This window comes from Bactrocera tryoni, chromosome 5, assembly GCF_016617805.1.
Source record: "Bactrocera tryoni isolate S06 chromosome 5, CSIRO_BtryS06_freeze2, whole genome shotgun sequence".
Classification (NCBI taxonomy): domain Eukaryota; kingdom Metazoa; phylum Arthropoda; class Insecta; order Diptera; family Tephritidae; genus Bactrocera; species Bactrocera tryoni.
The window spans coordinates 70,283,389-70,306,880 of NC_052503.1; the positions used below are offsets into that span (position 1 = coordinate 70,283,389).

At 37.1% G+C, this 23,492-nt stretch overlaps 1 protein-coding gene across 2 annotated transcripts; it reads left to right on the forward strand.

Moving 5' to 3' along the window:
• Window positions 1-117: 117 nt before the first annotated feature.
• On the forward strand, window positions 118-21,616 carry LOC120776760 (sodium-dependent phosphate transporter 2). 2 transcript variants are annotated; one of them, XM_040107721.1, is made up of 8 exons: window positions 118-220; window positions 15,553-15,605; window positions 15,691-17,013; window positions 17,825-18,250; window positions 18,316-18,486; window positions 18,554-19,517; window positions 19,589-19,774; window positions 20,438-21,616. In XM_040107721.1, exons 3-8 carry the CDS (start codon window positions 16,821-16,823, stop codon window positions 20,904-20,906), a joined length of 2,409 nt encoding a protein of 802 aa, XP_039963655.1. In that variant the 5' UTR covers window positions 118-220; window positions 15,553-15,605; window positions 15,691-16,820; the 3' UTR covers window positions 20,907-21,616. The 2 variants fall into 2 exon arrangements, with proteins under 2 accessions (XP_039963655.1, XP_039963656.1); XM_040107722.1 differs by lacking the exon at window positions 118-220 and adding an exon at window positions 292-373.
• Window positions 21,617-23,492: the final 1,876 nt, after the last annotated feature.

The window sequence follows — 23,492 nt, forward strand, 5'->3', positions numbered from 1 at the left end:
AAGGCGCCAATTGTCAAATGCATATTCACACATACACCAAAATTAAAAGGGCAACTGAACTTGTGTGCTCTTCTACGCGCTCGCTGCAGTACAGAACAGACAAAACACATGCGCTTGCTCGATATTCGCGCAGTCAGTCCAGCTTCGCTCTCACTGGCAGAATTTTCCATTTATCGCTGCAGTTGTCGGAAAAATTGATTTCAAAATATTTCCCATACAAGTGAGTACTACATAGAAAAATAATTGCAAAGTGATTAAATCATTGCAAAGATTATCTAATGTGCAATGAAAGTGCTAAATTAATAAAAATATAATGCATAAAATGTGAATGTTATAAGTGATAAAATAGCAGAAAAAGTGTTAACGGTTCGCAGTGAGTAAAATGTGTCTGGAAAAATGTGGGCTGGTGGAGCGAGTGAAGTGTGGAGGAGTGGTATTTAAAGTGCGGTGGGAGATTGTAAAGGTTGCCGAGAAAGGCATGTGAATGTCAAGATAATAAAAGCAAGCGTTGATAATGAGTGGCCAAAATTTAGGTAGCAGGATATAGGCAAAGGAGTAAGCAGTTCTAATGCGGCGCAAATACTGGATGACACACAAGTGTAACTTTGCGTGTGTTGAGAAAAGCCGCAATTGGCGCCACCCGTAACTAACTAACAATTATTGGTAACACGCAGAATCCAGCAAGCCATCAACTCCTTTGAAATATCTGATCAATTCGGTGTAATAAGTAAAGTTTTCAGTTTAAAATTGCACGACGGGTGAACAACGGAATTTTATTACACTCATGCAACTATTATCATCGCTGATGCAATCAACACCTGGGTTAAAAATCAATATATGAACAATATACATTGGTCTGGCACTGATTGGATGGGCGGGTGTGTGTGTGCGTCTGAAGGGGTGTGTTGGTGCCGACATCCCGGCAGAGGGATACATAAGTGATCAGTGACTGTACAGTTTGATTTAAAACAATTTTACAGATATCCAAACACTTTTAATTGTGCGTTTTCAATTTTAACCGATTTTAACCGGAAACTGATGAAAGTTATAAGGACGTAACATACTCACAGGCAACAACACGAAATATATATGTACATATGCAATACATACATGTGTATATACGTACAACATAATCTGAAAAGTGTGTGGCGCGACATGTGGCTGCCAAACAGCAGCTCAGCAGCTGCTTGTAGATATGTATGCTTATATTTTGCCTACGCGCTATGCCTGGCAGTAGCTTTAGCCGTTCTGCTTTTGTTGTTGTTATTGTAATTATTAAGAGCTGCTCCTCTTATTCCTGTTGTGGTACGCACACATTTCACGTGTCCTTGAATGGCGTGTGCTATTCCTGCTATGCTTATTGTATTAGCCTGCGGAGCATCCACTTTCAATTACTTTTGAAATGCCATTTATTTGTTGTGGTTTTTGTTCTTGCATACATACATATGTATGTAGTTATTACTGCTTTACGTACAAATTTGCGTAGGCAAATCAAATCTACTTTGGTTTTTCGCTCAGTGGTCCAAATTACTTAAGTACATGCGCTCACTTAAATGTATACCCTTATATTAATACATATGTACGTGTGTTTGTATGTATGTTTTAGCGTCTCTAACTCCCTTTTTTATGTTTTAGCGAATTGGATTTTCATTATTCATAACCTTTGTTGTACAGTACTCTTGAGTCATTCAAAGTGCGCTGACCGACCATCAGTTTCCTTTCCTTTTCTTCCTTTTGTATCTTAAATGTATGATTATAAGTACATTTGCTTTCATATATACATACATTGTATGTAGTATATAACAAATGTAGTACACAAAAATTTTGTCATTTGTTGTTGTTAAATATACACCTTTTGGCTAGTGTTCCTATTATATACTCTTTTGTCTTTAGTAAATATGGAATTAAGAAAAGAATTTATACAACTGAGACCTAATTTAAGGTTTTTATTTATGGTGGAATATATGTATTTGATTGCTTTACTTAGACCATAATACTATATCTGCAAAATTTAATCTGAGCTGAGCCTCATTATTTGTCTATTCAAAATAAAAATAAATATCTGTTTATACAATTTTCCGATATTTTAATGCGCACCGTACCGGTTATCCTCGACATTTTCTCTAAAAAGGTAAACCCGAATAAAAGAGAAAACAAAAAATCGTCTATAGTTTTGCGTAAATAGGATGCCATATTTTCGAACCAATCTTTGGCACGTTTTTTAATGAGTTTTCAATAGTATTACAAGACGCTTAGTTCTTTTGACATACGAGCTATATATAATTTTTTCAATACGCATAATTTTAGCCAACAGCTGTTGTGTACCAAATCTTATGTCAAAAGCCATATAGTTTTGTTGTTGTAGGCGAAAGTGCAGCTGTCCGCATTGTTAAAGTAATGATGACATTATTTATGCAGTTGAAGCAATTCTGTGAAAATTTGATAAAAAAAATTTAACTCGACTTGGCATTTTTATGCTCTCAGTCAGTAGCTGGAACTATGTTTACTAAGAAGTAATTTAAAATAATTAATAAAATTTATGAAAGATCAGGAAAGTTTACGCAACGGGAAACCCTCTCAAAAATAATAATTTTTTTATAAAAAAATTTGTAACTATAAAAATTTGTAATTATAAAAAATATTTTTCTTTTATAGAAAAAAGAATAGTTTTTGTAAAATAATTATAGAAAAAATAAATAATTTTTATTATTATTTTTATTATTTTTTATAAGAAACTAAGAAATTATTTTTTTTAAAATATTAAATTAAATAAATTGAATGTGTATAAATGAAGCAGTTTAGAAATCAGCGGGCAAAAAAAAAGAAAAACCGGCATGTGGATGCCTTCGCTATAAAAAATATTGTAAGTTAATACTTTTTAATTTTGTAAAATAATAATTTTTTTATAAAAAAATATAACTATTTTTTATTAAAAAATACAAATTTAAATATTGTGCTCTTCCGATCTACTTTTTAATTTTGTAAAATAATATATATATTTTTTTTTAAAAAATATAATTATGTTTTTTATTAAAAAATACAAATTTTTTATAGCGAAGGCATCCACATGCCGGTTTTTTTTTTTGCCCGCTGATTTCTAAACTGCTCCATTTATACACATACCAATGGCCTCGTGTTACAAAAATTGTTTTTATCCTTTATCCTTTGTAATTACATTGGCTTGTGTGCGCACACGTGCCCTGTGCTAGCTCATCTTCATTTATAAATAGTAGATTTATTGTCCTTTTGCCTGAAATTATCAACGGTGATGCTGTGCTTATAAATAATGGATTAATATTATCTTGAGTTGCAAGTGCTTGTTTTACGATATGTACAGGCATACTAAGTGCTATCTTATGAGAAAGGGAGAAAAATAAAACAGGTGAGATTTAATCGAAAAATTTGGCAATTAAACCTTTGGAAAATCGGCGAGACAATGCGATAGTTGCTAGTATGGATAGAGTGTGTTTTGCGTTTAGCATATCACATATGCTATAAAAGCTATTTTTGTGAAACAATTTGTACTTTATTGTGCCTTAGAAATGAAATTTATTATTAAAAATCTTACTATTTTAAAACATACGTCAAAGCAGTATATAGGAGTCGCCAGCTTGAAGAAATTTTTCTTACTGACTGCGACTTGCGAGAGTTTTAATCCTGTTCCCATTGCAGTCGGGTCTTAGTTATCGGGTCTTAGTTATCGGAAAGTATTTTTATTCGCTCAAGAACTGTCAACTTGGTACCAATCCCCGAAATTACTTTAGAAATGTTTTCTACCGCTACAACAAGAATAAAAACATTGAGCCCTCTATATATACTGCTGGTTCCTTCTACTAGCTTTCCCCTTACATTGCTCACTGTCTTTTCCCGAATAAATACTTCCGAGAAATTCCCTCTCATTTGGTGCTTCAACAATTAAATGCTGGCACGAAAGTTCAATGTAGGAAATCAATATGCATAACTGTACATTACAAAGTCAAGGTAAATGGCTGCAAAAAAGCAAAATAAATAAATTCCATCGAATCAGCAAATTCACTGCTAATGTGTCAATGGCGCAAGGCATTCATATATGGTTCGAGTATTGTTAGCGGCACTGGCGAAAACACACACGAATCATCACGATATATGTACATATATATGTATGTATGTGCAGGCATAAAAGCGGTTAAAGCTAACGATCGCATTCAGTTAAACATGCAACCTATAAATAAATGGCATAAAAAACTTATCAGCGTGTTGATTAAGCACTGCAATGGGGAAACTTCTAAAAATATATAAATGATTTTTTCTATTTTTTGCTCTGCGACAAGCCGACTATGTTCTGAAAAAAAGCGCCAATTTTGATTAACTCAGTAACCAGTGCCGATGTTTCACCCATAAATTAAGTGAAAAGTTATGTATTTATTTAATTTGTATACTCTGTCGCTCAGAAGATATCAATCTGAAATTTTGCAAACGTTTTTTTCTTCCCGCGAAATCACGTCGCAACTGTTAAACTATATCACATCGCGGAGCGAGAGTCACCCAAGCACTGGCCAGGCATGGTGTCTGCGTTTCTTTTATAGCGTCAACTGCCAGCCAGCTTCCCGCGAAATCACCTCGTGACTGTTAAACTGCATAACATTACGGCGGGAGTGTCACCCAAGCACTGGCCAGGCACTGTGTCTGCGTTTCTTTTATAGCGCCAGCTGGCAGCCAGTTTCCCGCGAAATCACCTCATGACTGTTAAACTGCATAACATCACGGCGCGAGAGTCACCCAAGCACTGGCTAGCCACGTTGGCTGCGTTTCTGTTATAGCGCCAACTGGCAGCCAGCTTCCCGCGAAATCACCTCGTGACTGTTAAACTGCATAACATCACGGCGGGAGTGTCACCCAAGCACTGGCCAGGCACTGTGTCTGCGTTTCTTTTATAGCGCCAGCTGGCAGCCAGTTTCCCGCGAAATCACCTCATGACTGTTAAGCTGCATAACATCACGGCGGGAGTGTCACCCAAGCACTGGCCAGGCACTGTCTCTGCGTTTCTTTTATAGCGCCAGCTTCCCGCGAAATCACCTCGTGACTGTTAAACCACATAACATCACGGCGGGAGTGTCACCCAAGCACTGGCCAGGCACTGTGTCTGCGTTTTTTTTATAGCGCCAGCTTCCCGCGAAATCACCTCGTGACTGTTAAACTACATAACATCACGGCGGGAGTGTAACCCAAGCACTGGCCAGCCACGTTGCCTGCGTTTCTTTTATAGCGCCAACTGGCAGCCAGCTTCCTGCGAAATCACTTCGCGACTGTTAAACTACATAACATCACGGCGGCAGTGTCACCCAAGCACTGGCCAGGCACGGTGCCTGTATTTCTTTTATAGCGTCAACTGCCAGCCAGCTTCCCGCGAAATCACCTCGTGACTGTTAAACTACATAACATCACGGCGGGAGTGTCACCCAAGCACTGGCCAGGCACGGTGTCTGCGTTTCTTTTATAGCGCCAGCTGGCAGCCAGCTTCCCGCGAAATCACCTCGTGACTGTTAAACCACATAACATCACGGCGGGAGTGTCACCCAAGCACTGGCCAGGCACGGTGTCTGCGTTTCTTTTATAGCGCAAGGTGGCAGCTAGCTTCCCGCGAAATCACCTCGTGACTGTTAAACTGCATAACATCACGGCGGGAGTGTCACCCTAGCACTGGCCAGGCACTGTGTCTGCATTTCTTTTATAGCGCCAGCTGGCAGCCAGTTTCCCGCGAAATCACCTCATGACTGTTAAACTACATAACGTCACGGCAAGAGTGTCACCTAAGCACTGGCCAGGCACGGTGCCTGCGTTTATTTTATAGCGCAGGCTGGCAGCCAGCTTCCCGCGAAATCACCTCATGACTGTTAAACTACATAACATCACGCCGCGAGAGTCACCTAAGCACGGGCCAGGCACGGTGTCTGCGTTTCTTTTATAGCGCCAGCTGGCAACCAGCTTCCCGCGAAATCACCTCGTGACTGTTAAGCTACATAACATCACGCCGCGAGAGTCACCTAAGCACTGGCCAGGCACGGTGCCTGCGTTTCTTTTATAGCGCCAACTGGCAGCCAGCTTCCCGCGAAATCACCTCGTGACTGTTAAACTACATAACATCACGGCGCGATAGTCACCCAAGCACTGGCCAGGCACGGTGCCTGCGTTTCTTTTATAGCGCCAGCTGGCAGCCAGTTTCCCGCGAAATCACCTCATGACTGTTAAACTGCATAACATCACGGCGCGAGAGTCACCCAAGCACTGGCTAGCCACGTTGCCTGCGTTTCTTTTATAGCGCCAACTGGCAGCCAGCTTCCCGCGAAAGCACCTCATGACTGTTAAGCTGCATAACATCACGGCGGGAGTGTCACCCAAGCACTGGCCAGGCACGGTGTCTGCGTTTCTTTTATAGCGCCAGCTGGCAGCCAGCTTCCCGCGAAATCACCTCGTGACTGTTAAACTACATAACATCACTGCAGGAGAGTCACCCAAGCACTGGCCAGGCACGGTGCATGCGTTTATTTTATAGCGTCAGCTGGCAGCCAGCTTCCCGCGAAATCACCTCGTGACTGTTAAACTACATAACATCACGGCGCGATAGTCACCCAAGCACTGGCCAGGCACGGTGCCTGCGTTTCTTTTATAGCGCCAGCTGGAAGCCAGCTTCCCGCGAAATCACCTCGTGACTGTTAAACTACATAACATCACGGCGCGAAAGTCATCTAAGCACTGGCCAAGCACGGTGCCTGCGTTTCTTTTATAGAGCCAACTAGCAGCCAGCTTCCCGCGAAATCACCGCGTGACTTTTAAACTACATAACATCACGGCGCGAGAGTCACCTAAGCACTAGCCAGGCACGGTGCCTGCGTTTCTTTTATAGCGCCAACTGGCAGCCAGCTTCCCGCGAAATCACCTCGTGACTGTTAAACTACATACATCACGGCGGCAGTGTCACCCAAGCACTGGCCAGGCACGGTGCCTGCATTTCTTTTATAGCGCCAGCTGGAAGCCAGCTTCCCGCGAAATCACCTCGTGACTGTTAAACTACATAACATCACGGCGCGATAGTCACCCAAGCACTGGCCAGGCACGGTGTCTGCGTTTCTTTTATAGCGCCAACTGGCAGCCAGCTTCCCGCGAAATCACCTTGTGACTGTTAAACTACATAACATCACGGCGCGAGAGTCACCCAAGCACTGGCCAGGCACGGTGCCTGCGTTTCTTTTATAGCGCAAGCTGGCAGTCAGCTTCCCGCGAAATCACCACATGACTGTTAAACTACATAACATCACGGAGCGAGAGTCACCCAAGCACTGGCCAGGCATGGTGTCTGCGTTTCTTTTATAGCGCCAGCTGGCAGGCAGCTTCCCGCGAAATCACCGCGTGACTTTTAAACTACATAACATCACGGCGCGAGAGTCACCTAAGCACTAGCCAGGCACGGTGCCTGCGTTTCTTTTATAGCGCCAGCTGGCAGCCAGCTTCCCGCGAAATCACCTCGTGACTGTTAAACTACATAACATCACGGCGCGAGTGTCACCCAAGCACTGGCCAGGCATGGTGTCTGCGTTTCTTTTATAGCGCCAGCTGGCAGGCAGCTTCCCGCGAAATCACCGCGTGACTTTTAAACTACATAACATCACGGCGCGAGAGTCACCTAAGCACTAGCCAGGCACGGTGCCTGCGTTTCTTTTATAGCGCCAGCTGGAAGCCAGCTTCCCGCGAAATCACCTAGTGACTGTTAAACTACATAACATCACGGAGCGAGAGTCACCCAAGCACTGGCCAGGCATGGTGTCTGCGTTTCTTTTATAGCGCCAGCTGGCAGGCAGCTTCCCGCGAAATCACCTCGTGACTGTTAAACTACATAACATCACGGCGCAACAGTCACCGAAGCAATGGCCAGGCACGGTGCCTGCATTTTGTTTATAGCGCCAGCTGGCAGCTAGCTTCCCGCAAAATCACCTCGCGACTGTTAAACTACATAACATCACTGCAGGAGAGTCACCCAAGCACTGGCCAGGCACGGTGCATGCGTTTATTTTATAGCGTCAGCTGGCAGCCAGCTTCCCGCGAAATCACCTCGTGACTGTTAAACTACATATCACGGCGGGGTGTCAACCAAGCATAATGAGCACGGAGCTTGCGTTTCTTTTATAAAGCGCCAGCTGTGCAGGCGCTTCCGCGAAATCACCTCGCGACTGTTAAACTCCGCCTGACATCGCGGCGCAGCAATCACCTAAAGCACTGGCCAGGCACGGTGCCTCTTTATAGCGCCAGTAACAGCCAGCTTCCCCGCGAAATCACTTGCCTCGTGGCTATTTAAACTACATAGCATCACTGCAGGAGAGTCACCCAAGCACTGGCCAGGCACGGTGCATGCGTTTATTTTATAGCGTCAGCTGGCAGCCAGCTTCCCGCGAAATCACCTCGTGACTGTTAAGTCACATCTCATCGCAGCGGGATAGTGATCATTTTATACCTTTTCATGCTAAAATAAATATACCTGTGAAGGGTACTACAGCTTCGGTGCAGAGGAAGCTAACTTTTTTCTTGGTCATCATTTGTTTATACAGCATTCCAATAATTAATTGAAAATAAATATGAATTGCTGTTTGACGGCAGTTATTAAGATAAATATTCAATGCATGTTTATCCGTATATTCACATACATGCATGCATAGAACAGAAAAGCATGTATAATCAAAAATTTATCCCCACAAGTGTCTGTCAAATAAACACCCCTCACCCACACATCGCGTATTCTGCGAAGTCGCTTTTAAATCGTACTTCATAACATTCTCCAAAGTATTGCGAAATCCAATTTCAATTTCGTTTTCGTTTTCCTTTTCCATTTTCTTTTCATAATTTGCATATTAACCATTTGTTTGTGCGTTGCATTGTTTTTGCTTGCATGCGCTTTTAGGTGTCTGTACATACATACATACATATGTTTATATGGGCAATTGTGTGTTGTTGTTATTGCAGAATTTCGCTTGGAAATCCATTTTTATACTCACTGGTTATTATTTATTTATTACAATTAAGATTTCCCGTCAGTTTCTGCCGATTTGCATTGCAACAACATATAGCAACAAAATTCGAATAACATCACAGCAAAGCATAGTGAAATTCTACAATAATAATAGCAACAATACCCTACCGACACGCGCTAAAATTTTGTTTACACCTTTTGTCTACCTTCCACCTTCCTACTGTCGCCGCCTTTTCACACTCCACCGCACAAGAGGTGGCAATTTGGATGAAAACACACGTTGTATATTCAGAAAAGTAATATTCTACGCCAATAAAGAAGAAGAATATTCGAAAACAAGTAAGGCAGTACTAAGTTCGGGTACAGTCGCTGCCGATAGAAATCAAATTATACGCTAAACGGGGGCTAAGAGAAAATGTGTGCCGATTTCAACTATTTTGTATGTCAAATTACCATTTGGAGCGTTAGGTTGTTGAACAGTTTGATTGTCATATGCATAAATCCACGTCTCGTCACCAGTAATGATGTGTTTGATGAATAAAGGACTCTCAACTGCGTTTGTCAAGTATTTCTGTGACCTTTACTCGACGTACTTTTTACACATTTTGACACATTTTGCTACGAGTCTAGTCTAGACACGCTTCACACCCAAAACGCTAGCCAAATTGAGTAGTGTTGATCCATAAGAGTTGTCGAGCTTCTTTGCTATCTCTCTGACATCAATATGGCGGTTTTTAAGCACCGTTCCTTAAACTCTTGCGATATTATCGTCAATGACAGAGGCACGTAGAGAACGTAATATTTGCATTATCAAATTTCATTCGAAACGTTGAAATTGTTTGTGATTTTCACTAATAAATACTACGTGTAATACTAAATACTTGTAATGCTGGACGAGAAGAAAGAAAATTGGTGTCAGTTTTCATTACTATATATTGTAGATAAGTGTATCACATTACACAAGCTCGATGAGCACTCATTTATTGCTTACATACATACATCTATAACTGGGTGAAATTTCCACTGCCGTTATGGCTTTTATGTATGTACTTGTATATCATGGCACATTTTTCCTTTAGACTCCTGTGCGGGAGGCAAACTTATTTGCATTTGCTCAAACTGGCAGGCCATCAGGCGTCACTTCAACTAGTTTATAGCACATTCGAACTCATAAAGTTACTTGTTTATAGTCAGGTGCTTATTTTTTATACCATTGTCGTCATAGCCTTTGCACACCCCTATGTCCGTTGAGTAAGCATTCCTTCAACAAATTTGTGTTTGTCCTGCTGCTGACTTCGTTCCATTTTTAACGAGTATATACCGCTTTATCTTTCACTTTCAGTATTCTTTGCTGCTGCTTTACCGGTTTACACTTTCTTGTTCCTTGATTTTGTTTTTGTTTTCCATATATTTTTTGCGACCTTTCGAAATTTTTGTGTTTGGTTTTTTGTTTGACCTTCAGTCGAATTTTGATGAGTAAGTTCGCGCGTGGTACAAGCAGGTGCTCGAAGGAATTTTGCAATCGTTTATTATCTGTTCAACTATTTTGAGTTGCAGGGGATCATCACATCAAAGTTTTGCTCGTATGAATTTATTTGTTTGTTTTTTTTTGTTTTGTAACTTGGAAACAAAGCGATGTCGCTCGGGCCGATAGATTATTGTGCATACGTTTTGGCATACATAGCATTCATTTGGGCAAATATAGCATATATGCTTATGTAGTATACATTTAGGCATATATGGTATATATTTAGTCATTTATAGCATACTTTTAGGCGTTTAATATGGCTATGATTAAAAAATTGTGTACTCCTGCACTGAGTGCCAAGTAATTTTCACAAAGGGTTGCTCTTATTGCATATGCCAAATTGTTATTAGCTTAAACGTAAACAAGCTCTAGATTTATAAGTATTTTAGTATATGCTGTATTTCACTGCTTCTTAACGAATGATGAGTCATAAACGTTTTATTGCTCTATGACTAATCGACAGTAGTTTGAGCTGACGCAGTTTCATATTTTTGTGTTTGCTTTTTAAGGTAGCTCAAAATAGTAACTTTTTATGAGAGGAGTGACTATTGGGAACTATATGGAATTTCTCAAAATTTAACGCCTAAGTCACGTATATGGAGTACTACGCGATTTTAGTAAATAACGCTGGTATTTCAACAATGTTTTTTAGACTTTGAGACTTCGAATGTTGAATTTGTTTTGCTCTTCTTTGCAACCCTTAGTTAAGGTGGAGAGAGGAAATGATGGAGAGTGAAATAATAGGTTGTCAAAAAAGTCCTGCGGTATTTTCGCTAGTTGGCGCTGAAAGCGCGTAGTTCTAGTTTTATTCGTCGCATCGGGTCATGCTATACCTTTTTCCAAAGCTCATTTCACGCGCTAACACGTGTTTGATGCATTGTCGTTTCTTTTAAGTCGTTCGTGAGTTATAGCGTCGCAAACATGGAGCAAAATAAATAGAAAATACGGCATATTTTACAGTACCACTACGATAAAGGCAAAAATGCATCTCAAGCCGCCAATAAAATTTGTGCAGTTTATACACCCGATACAGTTTCTTTCTACATTATTTTAGAGCTGTAATTATTCATATATCGTATGCTGGCCCTTATTGCAAAATCAATGATACTTTCTTTAACGTTAAATAAATCCTTGGATACCATAAGCAATACGTCATTGTTGGCATGGTCGTCTAATTCGTGTATTTGTGTAGACTTATACAGTAAAATTAAAGCCTTAGTGCTGAATCTATTTTAGCTATTTGTGGCTCATACTTCCTTCCAACTATTTGTGTGCGTAGATATGTTGCTGGGTATGCATATTTATGCCTTGGAATATAGTATAAATTGAACGTATGACGTATTGTGCCGACTAAAAATACATAAACAACGTTTGTGTTTAAATTTATTGCTGCAGTTCTGATTAGAAAAGGCTATTGGTAGGATTTCGATATCAAGTATAGCATATATATACTTCGCATAGGGACCCCTGTAGGGATCATGATGTATTTTTATAATTATTAGTTTTTTTTCTACTAGGATAACTATTACGATTCATCTCTATAACAGAAGGATTTTTGCTATACCTTTTAAATTTTCATATATATTTCAGAAAATTCATACTTTGTACACCCTGTAGGAAAAATGTGCGAATTTTTGTCGGTGTCATAGCCCTGACAGACGACAGCGCTAATATGCATTAGCGGGCTTAATATTTACATTTACTTGCGCATTTGACCCATGTTAATGCAAGTTTGTAATGCACAAGAATTTCGTGCATTTAGCTGAATTTACCAAATTTGGGTAGGCAACACTGCTCAAAAATGGCCGATTTTTGCTATTTTTTGACAGTTGTCGCTTGAAGTCTCCTGCCTCCTTTGCGTTTACAGCATCAGAGATAAGCAGTTTTATATTGCTAATTAAATTATGTGCAAGTACTTATATTAACGAAAACAAATTTTAATATTTTTATATGGCAGAAAAGAAACAACGCACAGTTTGCTATCCATTTTGCCAATATTCTTAACTTTTTCGCACACTTTTTCCGCATTACAATCAATTATTGCTTTTAATTTCACTCTATTATCTTTTAACGTAGTTAATAATAAACGAATTTTTTCTTTAAATTTATATTGATTTTCCAGAAATACCAAAATTTCTATTAATAATTTATTTTAATCATTTTTAGTTCACTTTTTTTTTTAATAAATAAACAAATTTCACTATCAGCTATCAGCTGTCTAAATGCACAAGTCTGCCGTCTGTCAACGTAAAATTTCAATGCGCATTAGCGTTGCTTAAGGCGCATTAATTTTGCTCGTCTCTCAGGGCTATTAGGTAAGAAGTAAATTCTAGTGCTTATCACTACATATATGGTACTTAATGCAAAATTGCATCTACTAATCGATTGGCCTGTTACAGTGGGCATAGAAATATTCAGTTTATTATATTTTTATTCGAAATATTTAAAAATATCATTAAACTTCTCTTATGAAACATATATATATATATATGTCATCTATATATATATATATGTGACCTGGTCTACGAAAAGGGGGCTTAGGTGTCAAAAAAAAGGAGAACAATTAATGAGATAACGAGAAACTGACGACTATTTTTAACAGCTTTTCCCAAAAAATTAGTTTTCGCACGTTATAGCAGAAACAGTGGAGAACGTAGAATCGTGGCTCGTGTCAGCTGGCACGACCTATCTTATGGGCGCGCAATGTAACTGCACCTTCTCTCTTTGACGTGGGATGACGTGAGAATTCACGACATTTGGATTTTTGCCGTGGAAACGTGTCAGCTGATTGCTCTCTCACAACGCAGGGTTGCCAATATCGATACACTGTAGTAATTATCAACTTTTATAATTCAATCTGTTCAATATGTTTCAATATGTTTGAAATTTTCATAAAATAACTCAAAATCAGAGTCGAATGCTATTATTTATAAATGTGTAAACTATTTTTAATAGATTGTTTTCGGTTTTGATATTTTATATTGTAAAAAATTGTAATTGAAAACAAAGATGTGCTCAAAACTATATATGCGTTTTGGGCAATGGCAACATTGTTCAAATGTAAACAAACAAAGATGGCTGATTTCTGCGTTTTTACCACGTTTTTCACTGTGCACACATTTAGCCGATGAGGAAGGAAAAGGAAGGAAGGCAGTAGCGTTTTTCACTGGCTGTGCTATTAGCCCCCTTTTCGTAGACCAGTCACATAAATATTTTTTTTTGATCAGAAAATTCGAACTCAATTTACCCTCATATTTTTCCTACTGGACAATAATTTTCCGCTAATAAGAGATTGCAGATTACCGTAATGACATTCAAATTTAAATTAAAGCAAAATGAAAAGTGGGAAAATTGCGCGCTTAACGAAAAGTTGTGTGTTTGAGAGACAATCACATTGGAAGTATTAGAAATATTTAGTTGGAACTGGTTTGAGGCTCGACAAACTGGAAGTAACTACTGGTTACTTGAAAAGGTGCGTGCTTTCAGTTGCACGCCTACATATCTAAATAGTTTTGGGAAAAGCATTTTGTACGATTTGCATGCGAATTCGACTGATGTTTATCTGACAGTTAACAAAAGCGTCAAATTGCTCGAAACACCGGATGTTTCCACTGTTGTAATAATGCCGGCACGAGCTTATTGTAATGTTATAAATTTTTTTTTTATTGTTGCTATTGCTAATTGTTGGCAATTAAAAATCGAACGTATTTTATGTGTGCTAATATAACAATAAACCACTTTTGTTTACCGTTTCCTACAAAGTTGTTTCATAAAAATGCCATTGTAAATTATTTAATTATTTCGGATTGTTTGTATTTGGAGTCTGACTTTGAAACACTTTTTCCACAGTCACAATAATTTCTTTTCGACATGCCTTTAAAATATTTATTGTGTGTTTTTCAAATACAAATAAACTCGTACACTGCCAACTATGCTTCTCCACTACCCACAGACCGTTTTATTTTGTGTTGACGTCTTAATTGTTGCCAATTTGTACTCCTCCAATTGCAGTCAAGTTGTTCACTTAATTGTGTGCTACAGCGCAAAGCGTGTAGTCGTGTCAAATTTCACTTTTCGTCTGCATTTAGCACAACTTAATCCCTGATCCTTGCAGCGACATTTATAAATAGTTACGAAACTTTTACAAGGATAGCAAATGGTTGCTGCTGGTGTTGGTAATGATGTCACTGAGTGTATTCTGAATGAAATTGTTGGCTACAAGTGAAAGTAATAAATGCATAATAAAATAGAATTTTGTTAAGGAAGCCATGTTTGGCCTAAATAATAGTATATACATGTACTAAATCAAGATGTATGTGCCAACTGATCCAATTTGACTCGTACTGGTCCATTAAACCGTGAATCAATACAAAAAATTGTAGACTGATACAACCTTTTTTTAATTTTTGTGAAGTTTGATTTCTAAATGTCATTTAGTGTGTGTTTGGCAACTGCTTGTTTGGTTATACGCGAAACATTTGCCTGCTGATTTTTACCCTAAAAAATTAACAACGAGTTCGCTTGGAATTTTTTGTGTTCCAATGAAATCACGCGCCAAAAATTAACCGAAACCAAAAGAAAATACAAAATTCACTGAAGCCACTTCAGAATTAAATCAAATTAGCCTCTTTTGAAGGTGTTAATAAAGGATTTGTATTAAAATACGTATTAAAATTTCTTTTTATCAGTCTGGGTCAAATTTGATCAAATTTGGTCAGATATTGAAGTTAGTTAGCGCTACATCAGGGAATGTAGTCAAAACGATTATTTGAATGGACTGATAAAATCGTGGAGTGAATTTTATTTTAGTGAGAGAGAGAGAGATAGAGAGATACGATCCGCTGAACAACCTTTGCTGGGTTTGGTTAGTGCTACGATTAGTATGCTTTACTTTGCGCTTTATAAATATGTCCTGGGTAGAAATATTTTAAGATGTTGTTTATATTAAAAAAATTTAAAATATTTATATTAATTAACTTGCAACACTTAAAAAAATGTTTCGAACTCTATTTTGTATTTTTTGCAGACATGTTACTGTTCTCTCTGACGAATCAACTATTATGCTGTCCTAAACACCAGGTATAAAAAGCAAGCATTCAAAAAATATAAATTTTTTTTTTCGTTTTTCTGCTCTCCTAACTAATTTATTTGATTTCTCTTGCAGACAACAAAGACAAGCATTGCAAAAACAGCAGCAGCAACAACAAAAACAACAACTAATACACTCTCTATAACTTTATAACAAGAGATTTTCGTTTTCGCGCAATTTTAAGAAAAGCAACAACAACAGCCAGACGTCAACATAGCAAAGTCGACGCAAATATTTCTTAAAATCACCGAAAAATAAACGAAACGGAGAAAAGCGTGCCAGCAAGCCAGAAATTAAATTGAAAACAAATTACGCTTAAAGCGACGAACAACATAATACTCTTTTGGAAAAAGATAACGTTACGATAAACTACAAAGAATTTAAATTTCAAAAACCTTTTTTCACACACATTTACACAAACCGAATTTGTTAAAGAAGCGGGAAGTGTGTTAATTATCTTCTTTTTATTTCCGCTTTAAGTACATGTAATTAAAAACTAGTGTGCGTGGCATTGTTTGCTTTTAGGCGCAGTTAGTTTGGTTAAAACTAAACTAGCTGCCTTAGTAAAGAATCATTTAAGCTTAGTTTAAGTGCAAGCGCTGCACGGCGTCGCTTTGAATTTCACTAACTTTTCATATTTTCGTAATGAAAATTGCAAACATGAAATTTAAGCGCAAATATGGCTGTTTAAATATTTGAAAAATAATATTAGTGTATTTTTCGAATATTTTATTTCATAGTATTCTATAAGTTTTCAAACATTGTAAACAAATACCTGTCTAATTAAGTCTATATCTGTCTGTTTGTGTCTTCTGTAAACCCCCCTACCCACCTACTGGTTAGTTTAACAATACATTTACACTTACACACACACACACAAATAAAGAGCAACTCATAACATTTAATGATATTTAAGCATTCTTAGCTAAATACTGAATACTTTCGTAATTAAATAGCTAACATTTGTGGTATTTGATTCAAGCAGACGCTTAACAATTTTCAGATTTTTTTCACATTTTCCTACGGCTTCTCTTACCGTGCGTATGCTTAATTTTTTATTTGAAAACTTCTAACATACTCTTTTAATATACACGCTAATAATTGTGAAAACGTTAAATCAAATGATATTATAATCAAATAACAAATAAAACAACAACAACTACATAAATCGTTAAATTAATTGCACTGAAAAAAAAACGTGCAACATGGATGCGCTATCGCCCGATTTACTATGGATGGTCGTGCTCGGCTTTCTGATCGCTTTTGTGTTGGCATTCGGTATTGGCGCTAACGATGTGGCAAATTCGTTTGGTACGAGCGTTGGTTCGGGTGTGCTAACTATAAGACAGGCTTGCGTACTGGCGACTATATGTGAAGTTTCTGGTGCAGTTTTGATTGGTGAGTGTAACTGAGCAAATCTTAACTTGCTCCTATGTACATATATGTAATCGTAGTTCAATCTGGACGATTTGTTCAGATAATATTACAATGCTTCGAACAATAATCTGTGCTAAATTTCGTGACGTTACCTTATCAAAGAATAAACTATACAAAACTTTTTCCAATCGTTCAGTTTGTATGGCAGTTAGGCACGATTACGATTCTTGCGGCGCCGCGATTTGATGGTACCGATGGATAGAGGAGGTCCTCAGGATTAAAAAATATATACACATATGCCGTCAGATGCATAATTTTCGAGATATTTCACTTCAAAGTTCCACAATTTTACATGCAATTCACTCTTATTTTGTTTTGTTGTTGTTATTCTTTACATGTCATGACAAATACCGCCGCAAGTATCGTAATATTGCCGGCAGTTATGTGCTATAGTCGTCCAATCTGAACAAATTCTTCGAAAATTATAGCAGATTTTGGGTAATTAACCATGTCAAATTTCGAGAAGATACCTCGTCAAATACTCGTTTCCATACTCGTATAAAGACTTGGTTTCGATCATTCAGTTTGTATGACAGCTATATGCTATAGTTGTCCGACATCAGCAGTTAAGACAAATTAGCAGCTTCTTGGCGAGAAAAGGAGGTGTGCAAAATTTCATGTCGTCATGACAAAAACTACAAAAACTGAGGGTTTTATACAGACCGACGAACAGACGGATATGACTAAATCGGCTCAGCTCATCGCACGGATCATTTCTATTTGTACTTTATATATTGTATAATTAATAAAATTAACTGTATAATATTTACAGGTTACAAGGTTTCGGACACTATGCGTAAAGGTATTTTGGAAGTTGGTCTCTACGAAGGCGCCGAAGAGGAATTAATGTTGGGCTGTGTCGCTGCGCTGGCAAGCAGCGCTATTTGGTTGCTGGTCGCCACATTCCTAAAGCTACCCATTTCGGGTACACACAGCATTGTCGGTTCAACAATTGGTTTTTCATTGGTGGCACGCGGTACACAAGGCCTTAAATGGTCCACATTGGCCACGATAGTGGGTTCATGGTTCATATCGCCGGTGATGAGCGGCTTGGTCAGTATTTTACTATTTTTGGCAATACGAAAATTTATTTTGCGTGCCAGCGATCCACTAAAGGCGGGATTTCGGTCATTGCCGATCTTTTATGGTGTCACCTTTTTCATCAATGTTATTAGTGTAGTGTTGGATGGACCAAAATGTGAGTGTTAATTTTCAATGTAAACCCAACAAGAATTATATACTTTTATTATATTTCTTCCACAGTGCTTTACATGGATAACATTCCCACGGGGATTGCTATAGGTGCGAGCGTGGCGCTCAGCTTATTGGTTGCACTGCTTACTCAACTTATTGTTGTACCAATACAAAAACGTAAAATCGCTAAACAATTACGCGCTCAAAACCCTGTCAAATTCAATTTTGAGGACTCTGTTGGTGAGTAGCAGTTACGGCAAAGCTTTAAGAAAAAGAAAAGAATGCTAAACTCACACTTCCATTGCAGAATCCTCACCGTCCGGTAGTCCTAAGAAAAATCGTCGTCCATTATCACTCGTTAGCGATGGCAAACAATTGCCAGCGATTGCCGAAATCACCGAACTCGTCTCATTGACCGACAATTCACCGAAAACATTTAAGTTAGCACCTTATGGGCTTAATAAAAATGGTCATGTGACCACACCAAACAACGGTTATACTGCAGACGGTTACAAGATCAATCCGGAAATCATAAAGAAAGCCGAAGACTTGCTGGGCAAAGCCAGCTTGGATAATACGGATTTGACCATTACTAGTTTGAATTTCATTGACGAGCAGTATCAGAATGGCAATGGCAATGGCTTGCTGCAGAATGGCAATAGGAATAACAATACCAACGGTATAGTATTGAATGGTGCTGGTAAAGCCAGCCAGCTGCAGGATTATTTTAAGCCGGGCGTCAAATCACCTTTGTTGGATACAAAGAGCTTTGAACATTCCAATGAGCTTCCAGCACACCAGCAACAGCTGCTCGAAAGCAACCAATCACCCGGCTGTGTTGCAAATAATAAAAATACACAAACTGCCATGGACACAAGTACCACCAACACTGCTACAACCACACTCATCACACCCGCTGCACCCGCTATTGCGCCAAACGGTGATGGACATTCACAAATTTCGGATGTGATAGTTACGCAAGCTACCACAACTACGTTGGAGCCCATAACAACATCCACAACTGCCAAAAAGGATTTGAAAGTGGTTGAAAGCGGTAGCAGTTTGGAAATGATGATAACGTCTACTTTATCGCCGAATTCCAGCAAAATACCGTTGATCGAAAGCAAAGAGTTGATACAAGATTTCAAGCAGACGGGCGATGCACCAGCGCACAATGACGAGGAGTCGGAGGAGGTGTCAATGCTATTTTCATTTTTACAAATTTTAACTGCAACTTTTGGCAGTTTCGCACACGGCGGTAATGATGTGAGGTGAGTAGCTGAAGTTTGTAGCTGTCATAAACAAAAAACAAAGTAACAATAAATATACTTCTTATTTCTAGCAATGCCATTGGGCCACTAATCGCGCTGTACATGATTTATAGAGAGGGTTCTGTGATGCAAAAGGCCGAAAGTCCCATTTATATTCTGATCTATGGAGGTATTGGTATCTCAGTGGGTCTATGGCTGTGGGGACGACGGGTCATCGAAACAATCGGCAATGATTTAACGAAAATTACATCATCCACGTAAGTGTTAATATTTTTGAGAAAATTTTACAGAAATTTTAAATAACAGAGTTTCAAATTACATTTATGCCATGAATAGATGAAAAGAAGAATTTTAATATATTGTTAGAAATGATATTTATACACTAAACAGATAGGAAAGTGGAAGTGTATGTATGTATGTATAATGACTTCGACCAGCTGAGTCGATTTAATCTTACCTCGTTTAGATCGATAAGTCTTAGTAATTAATCACCACGGTCTGTCTGCCTGTATATACGCGAACTAGTCTTTCAGTTTTACAGATATCGATCTGAAATTATGCACACATCCTTTTCTCTCCAAACAGCTGCTAATATGTCGATATCGCGAATATCGGACGAATATAGCACTTAGCTGCCATACAAGCTGAATGATCGGAATCAAATTATAGTATGGAAAACTTTTTTATTTGACGAGTTATTTTCACGAAATTTGGTACAGCTGGTTTTCCAAGGCCACGTTACAATCTCTGAAGAAATTGTTCAGATCAGACTACTATAGTATATCGCTGTCATAGAAACTAAATAATCAAACTCAATTTCTTGTATGGCTTCTTTTTTTTGTGCGGGGTATTTTTCTTGTTTTTAAAATTTTGAGGTTAGCTAAGTTTTGATGATGATTTTGCCTTGCTTCCTTTTTCAGCGGCTTCACTATCGAGGTCGGTGCCGCGATCACGGTGCTATTGGCGAGCAAAATCGGTTTACCCATCTCAACGACGCATTGCAAAGTGGGTTCAGTGGTTTTTGTAGGACATGTGAGCAGCAAGGGACATAAACCAGCAAAAGCCGGATTCTCAAAAGAGGCTTCAGTGGAAGGCGCTGTCATTACATCATCCACTGCTACCACGCCAACAACAACGAATGCGAATGAAATAAGCGCTAAAATCACGGTGTCCTCATCGACAAGTGCGAACGCCATTGCCAATGGTGCCGGTGGTGCGCATTCTGTGGCTGCTGGTGGTGATGCTGTTGCTGCTGCGGGTGCTGCTGTCGGTGCTGTCGATTGGCATTTGTTCAGAAATATTGCCTACGCTTGGATTGTGACCGTGCCGGTTACGGCGCTGCTCTCAGCTGGCATAATGTTTCTGATGTGCAGCATTGTTTTGGCCTAAGCCAAGTGGCAAACAATATGCAACAAGGCGTTTAATTACAAAATAAATATATATTAAAAAGAAGAAGAAGCAGAGAACCATGTTACAATTATTAAGTATTCATCAAACTTACTAACGTAAGCGTATCTACAAATGTACACATTAACGATATTGTACTTATTATGATAATGTAATTTATTGTTATTATTAAAAAAAACGATTAAAACAAAATATGGTATAATTAAATTAAAAATTATTAAAACAAAATTTGGCAGCGAATATGGAAGAATTGTAAACATGTTTGGAAAAAGCGATGTGTTGCATTTTAAATGTTTGAATATTTGCGAATTGAGTTCAATTGTAAGTGCCAGTTAGCCTGCCAGCCAGCGTCAATGCATGGATTCCATATAAACAGAAAAACAAATTAAACATTATTATTAAACAAAATTGAATATTAAACGAAAAAATGGAAAATGATAATATTTACAGTGGGAGCAACTAAGTACATATAATTAATTAAAGCATGAACTAAGTATTTCGTGCGTTGATTGTTTGATTTGATCGTCATTTAGTCATGACCGTATGATATTGGAAGCAAAAAAAATGTTTTTAATGTAGTTTAAACAACAAAATTAACACAACAAAGGTAAAAAAGATATTAATGAAAAGTTCACAGTCGCAACCGGTTGATTTTGGCAGTCTAATAAAATATACCATTTAAAAGCAATCGATATTTTTTTGTTTTTATTTTTTTACGGTAAATCGAATAAAAGTTAAGCGAATAGCAACAAAATTAAAAAAAAATAATAATAAATGTAATTATATATTTGTATTACAAAAATATATTGCAGTTTTTATGCTTGCGAAAATATTATGAAAATTAATATTTGAAAAATTTTGTATGGCGTATGTTAAATTTTTTTAAAAATAAAATATTGTCTAACAATTAAAAATAGTTAACGATAATCGCTGGAAAAATTTCTATCATTAACCAGATTTATGTTTCGTTTTCTACTCCGAGCAGTTAATTGTTTGAAAACTCATTGATATTTTATAAAAAAACAAATGTTTCCCCGCTCAACCTCGAATAAAATGAATTTATTGTTTCTAAAACAACAAAATTTAGCAAAATAAAACTTTAATTTTTAAATAAAACAATTTGTAGGAATTTTTCATATAAATACAATATTTAATATTTTTTTGTTAAAAAAAATAAATTTTTTGTTAAAAAAAGTTAAAATTAAATTTTCATATAAATACAGTTGAGCAATTCACAACCTATCGTAAAGCATCGTAAAATTATAAAAAAACAAGTGTAAAAATTTATAATTTTACGATTTTACGATGCTTTACGACAGGTTGTGAATTGAACAAGTATTTAAAATTTTGTTGTTAAAAAAAATACATTTTCTTTTGTTAAAAAGAATCTAAATTAGTTAAAATAATATTTGGTTAAATTAAGTTATGTGCGAAAAGGAAGTTTGATATGTTGCAAAAAAATAAATAATTGTAGCTATCCAAGTATTTAGAGTACTATAAGTACATGAAAAAGCAAAGCAGAAAAATAAAAATGCAAATAAACAAAACAGGACATAAAGAATAATTAAAAACTGCTTGCAAAGTAATGGTTGAAGGATTGAATGAATCATAAAGCTATGCATAAAAGACAACAAAAAAATTTAATACAAGTAAATACGGAAAAAAAACAACTTGGCAAGATTTGATTTTTGTTAAAACAATGTCTACATCTTCTTTGGCACTATAACCGTGAGTCGGTCTGGGCCGGGAAAAAATAATTATGAATAATATTTATTTTATATCAATATAATTATTTATGAACTTAAAAACGAGCAAAAATATTGATTTAATATTATTGAAACTTAAAATTTGGTACTTAAATTTTAAAAACTTATAATTACTTTAGTTGCGTTTACAAAACTTGTTTAAGTAGTTAAACTATAATTAAAATATAAAAAATAAGTTGTAAAATTTCAACACAAACAATTTCAATCAAAATTTTATTTTCGATGATTTTCTAGAAATCGAAAATTATCTAAAGAACCAAAATTTTATTTTCGAAAATGGTTTAGATATCGAAATTTTTCTGAACACCCAAAATTTTATTTTCGAAAATTTTCTAAAAATCGATTTTTTTCTGAAGAATCAAAATTTTTTTTCGAAGATTTTTTAGGAAACGAAATTTTTCTGAACAAACAAAATTTTGCTTTCGAAGATATTTTAGAAATTAAAAATTTTCTGAACAACCAACATTTTATTTTCGAAGATTTTTTATGCACGGTTAAAATTTAATTTTTGAAAATTTTTTAGAAATCGAAAACCCAAAATTTTATTCTGGATTTTTTTGTACAAATAAAATTTAATTCTCGAAAACTTTCAAGAAATCGAAATTTTTTTGAACAACTAAAATTTTATTTCCGAGTTTTTCGAGAAATCGAAACTTCTTTCAACAACCGAAACTTGATTTTCGAAAATTTTCTAAAAATAGATATGTATTTTTCTGAACAGCCAAAATCTTAGAAAGTTTTTTTAGAAATCGAAATTTTTCTGAAGAATCAAAACTTTATTTTGGAAGATTATAAAGAAATC

Coding starts and splice junctions, on each gene's coding strand:
- LOC120776760 (XM_040107721.1), top strand. CDS start 16,821: ATGGATGCGCTATCGCCCGATTTACTATGGATGGTCGTGCTCGGCTTT. Junction 18,251..18,315: donor AGTGTTGGATGGACCAAAAT/GTGAGTGTTAAT, acceptor TTTCTTCCACAG/TGCTTTACATGGATAACATT. Junction 19,518..19,588: donor CACGGCGGTAATGATGTGAG/GTGAGTAGCTGA, acceptor TCTTATTTCTAG/CAATGCCATTGGGCCACTAA.